Source organism: Nicotiana attenuata, chromosome 1 (assembly GCF_001879085.1).
Source record: "Nicotiana attenuata strain UT chromosome 1, NIATTr2, whole genome shotgun sequence".
NCBI lineage: Eukaryota > Viridiplantae > Streptophyta > Magnoliopsida > Solanales > Solanaceae > Nicotiana > Nicotiana attenuata.
This window is the reverse complement of record NC_031989.1, coordinates 102101362-102110170: the sequence shown is the minus strand read 5'-3', so window position 1 is coordinate 102110170 and position 8809 is coordinate 102101362. Positions and strand designations below refer to the sequence as shown.

General features: G+C 33.7%; 1 protein-coding gene across 1 annotated transcript; it reads left to right on the top strand.

Moving 5' to 3' along the window:
- Window positions 1277–8371, top strand: LOC109239139. Its single transcript, XM_019405660.1, has 6 exons — window positions 1277–1304; window positions 5434–5939; window positions 6134–6567; window positions 7085–7285; window positions 7380–7779; window positions 7913–8371. The coding sequence occupies exons 1-6, from the start codon at window positions 1277–1279 to the stop codon at window positions 8369–8371; spliced, it is 2028 nt and encodes a 675-aa protein (XP_019261205.1).

Sequence of the window (8809 nt, the reverse complement as noted above, 5' to 3'; positions counted from 1 at the left end):
TTTTTGTTGGCTAGTTTTGGTAAGTCTATGACTAATGGCTAGAGGTTGGTAAGTTGAAATTTATTTGGGACATTTGCGTAAGTTTTTTTGGCAGAAGAGTTTCCTATTACTTGGAAAAAATGGGAAACAACATTTGGGCCTTTCCACATGGATTTGGGCCGGCCGAATAATACTCATAACGGCGTTTAATTTTGAGGAATTTTCAGAAATGACTATTGTTTAGTGGCTATTAATTTCCTATAGCTACCATATACATAATTACTTTCCGTAGTTACCTTTCAGTTGTTATGGTAATATATTCGAGCTACTGTATTTATGAATACAATATCAAAAATCGGTTAAAAAATAGGACAGTCCAGCTGTCAGCCGCTGTATTCACATGTATTCATGCCATGTATTCACAAATACAACGTAATAATAGGTCTCTCCAGTTGTTTAATAACAGAAAGATGCTAAGTTAATGGGATACACTCCTAATATAACTCACCTAAATCAATTATAACACACAATATTATCAATCCAATTAATGAGAAGATTTATCAGACGCTAAACACCAATAAACAGAGCATTCTTTAGAGTTTCGGTCCCTCTTTTTTTTTTTTTGATACAGTTCGAGCCTTTTTTTTCCTGACATTGTTCGAGGTTCATAATAAACCTAGTGCTTGTATTCGATTTTCTGTATATGAATACATCATATATTTATGCCGGACACAACCTGTAATTGTAACCTATTGCCTGCATATTTCATAATAAACCTAGTGCTTCTATTCTGTTGTATCTAACAGTTTTGTTTAATGTATTCAAATTTATTTTTGTATTCACAATATTTTTTTTTATTTCTAATACATGGTATTACTGCTTTATTGAGTATATTTCATTGGTGGTATTCATTGATTTTTAATTTGTATTGAAAGTATTTTACTTTATTGTTGTTTCAAATACAGATGGATACACTTATGTTGAAAATACAGATGAGTACAGTTAGATTGAATGCATAACTAATTGATGAATAACATCAAAATGATAGAACTAACATTGTATTTTAAAATCTTGTTGTATGAACTCAAATACATATAAAATCATCTAAATACAACAATTAAAAATCATTGTACAAAATAAAAATCAGTTTATGCCTTATCGAATACATATAAATACATCTAAATACAAGAAGAGAAAATCACTGTACAAACTAAAAATCAATGTATTCGGACTCGAATACATATAAATACATCTACAATTAGGGTCATTGCGTATTTTTGTTCTCCTTTCGACTTCAATGGTTGCTGATGAACCTGCAAATACAGGTTCCTCTTGAGTGATTTGCAAATCGAAAGATGGCCCTTCGAAATTAAGTGTTTTGGTGGGTATTCTGCAGAAAACCTAACAAAGCTTTTATAGTATCGAAAGATGGCCCTTCGAAATTGAGTGCTTTAGTGGGTATTCTGCAGAAAACCTAACAAAGGTGAATATTTAAAAAAAAATTGTTGAAGAGAAAAAGAAGAAGCTTTAACCGGTCAAAAACTAAAAAACTTTAACACTTACCACAACTTTTTGGAGCAAAAAATATTAAAAATTGAGGGAGACAATGGCGCTGATAAAGGAGAGAGCTAGAGAGAGAAATTTGGAGCAAAAAATATTGAAAACGGTCATGAAAACCGCTAGGTCTCCATGTCGCCTAGAGAGAGGAGAGAGATCGTTGAGAGAGAAATAAGATACTGTGCGGTGATTTTGGGAGAGAATAAACTGAAAAAATGAGAGAAAATAATATTTGACAGCATATTTAATGGCTTAATGATAGGAGGTGACCATAAATACATATTTTGATGTAAAATCTAAAAGGTAGCTATAGAAAATAATAATTTAAAAGGATTTTTATTTATAAAAAATAAGGTGTAAAGCTTTGCTATAGGAGGTAAAATTTCCTTTAATATTTTAAGAAAAGTTAATCCAAATAGTCGCTCACCCAATCTCTTAAATTAAAAAAAGCCAATATAATATATTCATAATTTGTGTATTATACATATATAATATATGTATATGGATATAAAAAGTAAACAGTAAATGTAGCCGACTATTTGTGTAAAGATCCCAGGCAAGATACACATTTAGCCGGTCGATCAAAAAATAATTATATTTTTGGAAACAACCTCTCTACCTGCATTAGGTAGGGGTAAGGTCTGCGTACAGACTACCCTCCCCAGACCCCACCTGTTGGGATCAAACTGGGTTTGTTGTTGTTGTTGTTGTTATTGTTATGCCAACCAAATATAAAAATGTAAAACATGTATATTATATGTATATTATAATATTAATATACAAAAAAAAATATATATATATATATTGTTGGCTTTATTTTTTAGAACAGCAATACTGCATAGTTTTAAACTTCACCTTTCAAGCTTAATTTTTGTCAAACCTTTTTTTCTAGTAAGGTGATTTTTATCATTGTATGATGTTGCTCCAAAACGCACACGTAAATATATATAGTCGTACAAGTAATATAGGATTGTAAGTTCATATATCGTACCCACAGGGACTTGATTAACTATTTACTAAATTAAACTAAGACAATTAATCTATTCAAGCAATTTTCTAAAGTATAAATATTTAATTAAAACTAATCTAGAGTAGCAAACTATGAAATTAAAGGAAACAAGTTGGCGAATATTAGAGACGAATTCAATGAGAGACAATATTGTAGAGCTATGGGATAGTAGCAATCCCGTTGAGTTTTCTACCTAAATCGTCTAATTAATTTATCTGGTTTATTGATTGACAGGGTTAATATTGCTCGTAGCCTTCTCTTGGAGTACTACTCGCCTATTCAAGCTAACCTAACATCTATATTCCTATAGAATTAGGATTAGCAAGAATGCATTAATAATTCCTGTATAATAACCAAGTAAGGCGATTAGGTATATCCCTATCCTAACCGCAAATCAGTTCCCCGTTGCTCGAGTTCAAGATCTTGCTTTACTCAATCTTATATGCAATCTAAAATTCCCTCTCCCGAGTTCAATCCTAGATTCGTAGATAGTATTCAATTGGTGATCAAGCAATCAAATAATTAAGCGCAAGATTGAATAAATAAACCAAATATGATAAATAATAAGAACAATTCAAGCTTCAAACTACAACGTTCATGTAGCACCCAAAACTCTAGAACTAATAAACTATGAAACTGAAAGAAGAGAAGAGAAGAGAAGAAAAACTAGTTAGAAGCCTCCTCCAAGTGTGGTGTGTCTTCCCCACACGTGGATTCTCCTTCAAAGTATGTTAGATCCTTAGAACCCCTTTTATACGAGTTGGGTCCGCGTAGGACTGAAATAACATTGTCCCGGACGAAATAGAAAAACCCGCACACGCAGCGTCAAGACCAGCGTGAGGCGCTGGCCTAAGCGCCGAATCTAGTACGTTTTCACGTTCAATTCCTTCGCTGTGTTACTTTCATCCATTGCATTCAAAATGCAATTGAAATACATATCCCTTTTTCTTGTCTTTCACTTGGGGGAGACAAAACCCAAAGGGTGTCCCCCTTTTTTTATTCTTTTAGTTTTCTTTTTTTTTTCTTCAGCGTTTTATCCAGTTTTACTCCAAATTTCTTTATTTTCACACCTCTTTATTCCTACGCAGTTAATATATACTATTAAGCACAAAGTAATATAACTAGTACTCAAAAGATGATTAAAAGTATTAGAATGTGAGGCAACAATGGGTAAATATATGCATTTTTGGACGAATATCATATGACTAAATATAAAATGAAAAAAGGGAATTAAATTGCAACATTTCCTTAAATGATAGGGTAGCCGGTGAACGAAGCTCCGGTGAAAAATAACTGTAACTATAACAATCCTAAGATAGCGAAATTTCTTGTCGGGTAGTTTCTGACCAGCACGAAAAGGAAGCTCTCTTTCTTTATCATTGGGCGATGTGCACAGATAGCCATTAATAGCACATGTCTTTATTTTTAAGCCACTGTTTTAAATATCTTTAGTCTTTAGCCACTGCTTTAATAAACTTTTACCTGCCTGGACGAAAATACCCTTTTGTTATAAGCTTATACCTACGCTCCTTATTAACGATCAGCAGCAACACGTAACTAACTTCCGAAGATGCAGCAGAGATTGTGATCGTCCAAAATTGCCGTAGCTTCTCTTCCGATTTCAAACTATAGCAGCAGCAGAGACTGTGTTCGTCCGAAATTGCAGTAGCTTCTCATCCAAAAATCGACATAAAATTACAGTAAGTTATGCTTTTGTGTGTTTCTGTTGATTTTTATTTCGTTACTAGGAATTTGATTTTTTTTGCTTTTCTGGATTGATAACGTTAAGGACATCGCGTCTTGTGATTATTCTATAAATATTGAGGACATAATGTTAAGGATTTGGTGTCCTTAACATGACTGTTGTTACTAATATTAAGGACATAGTGTCCTGATTTTGCAAATTGTATTGAAAAAGTTAAGGACACTATGTCCTTAATTTTTTTGCTGTTGTTCTGGATATTAAGGACATAGTGTCCTGGTTTTGCAAATTGTTTTGAAAAAGTTAAGGACACTTGGTCCTGAAGTTTGAGTTCCAAGTTCAAAAGTTAAGGACACTTGGTTCTGAAGTTTGAGTTCCAAGTTCAAAAGTTAAGGACACTTGGTCCTGAACTTCAAGTTTCAAGTTCAAAACTTAAGAACACATGGTCCTGAACTTAGACTTACAAGTTCAAAAGTTAAGGACACTTGGTCCTGAAGTTTGAGTTCTAAGTTCAAAAGTTAAGGACACTTGGTCCTGAACTTCAAGTTTCAAGTTCAAAACTTAAGGACACATGGTCCTGAACTTAGACTTACAAGTTCAAGAGTTAAGGACTGGCAGTCCTTAACTTAGAGTTCCAAGTTTAAAAGTTAAGGACACTTGGTCCTTAACTTTGAATTCCAAGTTCAAAAGTAGAGGACACTTGGTCCTGAACTTAGACTTACAAGTTCAAAAGTTAAGGACACTTGGTCCTGAAGTTTGAGTTCCAAGTTCAAAAGTTAAGGACACTTGGTCCTGAACTTTGACTTACAAGTTCAAAAGTTAAGGACACTTGCAACTGAATTTCAAGTTTCAAGTTCAAAAGTTAAGGACACATGGTCCTGAACTTCAAGTTTCAAGTTCAAAAGTTAAGGACATATGGTCCTGAACTTTAACTTACAAGTTCAAAAGTTAAGGACACTTGGTCCTTAACTTTGAATACCAAATTCAAAAGTGAAGGACGCTTGGTCCTTAACTTTGAATTCCAAGTTCAAAAGTTAAGGACGCTTGGTCCTTAACTTTGATTTTCAAGTTCAAAAGTTAAGGACACTTGGTCCTGAACTTACAGTTCCTGTCCTTAATTTATGCAAGGATTGCTCTATAAATATGTCCTGAATTTCTCATTCTCTTGACTTACTATGTATTATAGTTGCTTTTAATGGTAGATGGACTGCAGACTATAAGTATCTTGATCATCAAACAAAGCTTGTTCTAGTACCTGAGGCAATTCGATTTGAAGATTTCATTAAACAGATCTTTGAAGTTATTGAATTGGATAGAGACAAGTTTGAAGCAATGATATGGTTTGATATCAACCTGGGAACAAGCAAGGGAATGCTTGTATCCAAAGATTTAGATCTTCACACATGTATAGAGTTACTAAAAAGTCATTCACTCTTCAAGGGCTATCGTTTCATTGTTGATGTTTCGGAAAGAATTTTTGGATCTACAAGCACCTTTGAACATGTCAACAGAGAAAATCAACATGACAATCAAAACAAATGCCAACAGATAATGGAAATAGATATGGTTGAAGCTCAACCAATAACTGAAGAGGTGATTCAAACATTTGATTCTATTCAAGTGGAAGGACAAAGCATTATAGAGATTGACAACGAACAAGCTTTGGGTATTCAAGTCTTAGAGAGTGCACCGGTAATAGAAGAAGTTGCTGAAAAAACCTCTACTCAACTAACTAGACGAAGCTCAAATTCGAAACAAAAAGAATCCCCAACTACGATATTAAGAGAAAATGCTTTGTTGGATGAAATAAAAGTAGGATCAATAAAAAGAAGAGTATAATTAACTGTTTTTCGAATATAGCAATTAAAGGACATTTTGAATTCAAGGTTGTTAGATCAAGCTCAACAAGATATTCGTTGAAATGCAATGATGATAGGTGTGGGTGGTGTGTGCGTGCTTTCAGAATTAAAGATTCAACACTGTTCAAGATAATAAAGATTGAGAAAAATCATGACTGCTCAGTTAACACTATGAAAGCTGATCAAAGGCATGCAACTTCAAAGTTGATTAGTGGTTACATTATTGACAATCTTCGAGACCCAAGGTTTGAAGTTACACCAGCTTTTGTCATGGCAGAAATGCAAAAATCGCATGGACTAGACATTGGGTATCACAAGGCATGGCGTGCTATTCAACGTGCTTCAGCTTTAATAAGAGGAACTCCTGAAGAGAATTATGAATTATTGTCTTCATACTTGTATATGATGAAAAGTAAAAACCCGGGAACATATACTAACATAAAGATAGACGATGACAACAGGTAAACAATCAAAAAAAAGATTATTAGTCTGTTTTGTAAACTTTAGGACATGCTGTCCTTAACCAGTGAAAAAGTTAAGGACGTGTTGTCCTTAACTTTGATGTGTGCAGTTAAAAAGTTAAGGACACTTGGTCCTTAACTTAGAGTTGCTAGTTAAAAAATTAAGGACATGGTGTCCTTAACTTTTGAACTTGTAACTCTAAGTTCAGGACTCCATGTCTTTAACTTTTGAGCTTGTAACTCTAAGTTAAGGACTACATGTCCTTAACTTTTTAACTTGTAACTCTAAGTTAAGGACTACATGTCCTTAACTTTTTAACTTGTAACTCTAAGTTAAGGACAAAGTCTCCTTAACTTTTGAGCTTGTTAGTCTAACTTCAGGACTACATGTCCTTAACTTTTGGGCTTGTAACCCGAAGTTTAGGACTACCTGTCCTTAACTTTTGACCTTGCTAGTCTAAGTTAAGGACTACCTGTCCTTAACTACTGTTAACCTTCTGTTATACTGTATTTTCAGGTTTCTTTATATGTTTTATGCATATGGATCATCAATAACTGGTTGGAATCATTGTAGACCAGTGATTGCTATTGATGCAACTTTTTTGAAGTCAAAATTTTGTGGTGTTTTAATGATTACAGTTTCAAAGGATGCAAATAACCAAATTTTCCCACAAGCCTTTGGAATTGTAGAATCTGAAAATAACAATTCCTATGAGTGGTACATTAGTGAGCTTCGCAACAGAATTGGGAGTCGTGAGAATTTAATTTTTTTATCAAACAGACATCAATCTATTGCATATGGCATTGCAAAGGTATATCCTGAAAGCCACCATGGGATTTATCTATCATTTGGAGCAGAACCTAAAGCGAAGGAAAGTGAAAAGTGAGGTCATAAAACTTTTCCATAGTACTGCAAGAGTATACAGGCGCAAAGAATTTGATCTATACATGTCAGATATAGCAAAAGTAGATAAGAAGACTTATGACTACTTGATGGAAGAACCACCGGAAAGATGGGCACGTTCTTGTAGTCCACGACGAAGATATGACATGCTCACAACAAACATAGTTGAGTTAATCAATTCTGTGCTATTAGAAGCAAGGGAGCTGCCTATATTAAGAATGATGGATTTCATACAAGTGAAGCTACAACGTTGGTTTTATGAAAGAAGAAATAAATCAGAAGGAACTTTTTATGATGTTTCTTGTTGGGTAGAAGAGGAATTGAAGAAAAGGATAGATTTTAGCATTTACTTTGAATGTAAGTATTATGTTCTTTGTTTAGCTTATTATTTTAATGATAATTTAACATAATGTACTAACTTATAATTTTTCAATATTGAAGGTCTTCCCTGTTGATTCATGGCGTTCTATAGTTGAGGAAGAAGGAATTACTTTCTTGGCGGACTTAAACAAAAGGACATGTGATTGTTTTCAGTTTCAATTTGATGAATTACCATGCATACATGCAATTGCAGCTATCAAGAAGAGAAACATCAAGAAGTCCAACTTTTGCTCGCACTGGTACTTAAAGGAATCTTGGCTGAAAACATATGAAAGACAAATACATCCTGTAGGACATACTGATTCTTGGATTGTACCAGAGAGTGTTAAGTCACAAATTATTAAACCTCCAAATTTCAAAGTTCCACCGGGTAGAAGGCAGAAGAAAAGGCATATTCCAGCTACCGAGTCATCAAAAATAACATTCAAATGTGGTCGTTGCAGAAGAATTGGTCATAATAGAACAGCTTGTATATATTCTCCGGCAGTCCATCCATTTTCAAGGAAGCATAGAGAATAGTAGACATATCCACTTATGTTTATCTACTCTTTAAGGTTTTTGCTATAAATTGGATTCATTTAGATTGTTTTTATTTGAGTAGATGTCCTGAATTTTCAAATTTTTTTTGCGCTTATGTGCTTTTTGTTTCTTTTGAGTTCCAAGTTCAAAAGTTAAGGACACTTGGTCCTGAACTTTGAATTCCAAGTTCAAAAGTTAAGGACACTTGGTCCTTAACTTTGAATTCCAAGTTCAAAAATTAAGGACACTTGGTCCTTAACTTTGAATTCCAAGTTCAAAAGTTAAGGACACTTGGTCCAGAACTTTGAATTCCAAGTTCAAAAGTTAAGGACACTTGGTCCTGAACTTCAAGTTCCAAGCTCAAAAGTTAAAGACACATGGTCCTGAACTTAGAATTACAAGTTAAAAAGTTAAGGACACTTGGTCCTAAAATTCAAG

Coding starts and splice junctions, on each gene's coding strand:
- LOC109239139 (XM_019405660.1), top strand. CDS start 1,277: ATGGTTGCTGATGAACCTGCAAATACAG. Junction 1,305..5,433: donor TGATGAACCTGCAAATACAG/GTTCCTCTTGAG, acceptor TATGTATTATAG/TTGCTTTTAATGGTAGATGG. Junction 7,286..7,379: donor AATAACAATTCCTATGAGTG/GTACATTAGTGA, acceptor GGCATTGCAAAG/GTATATCCTGAAAGCCACCA.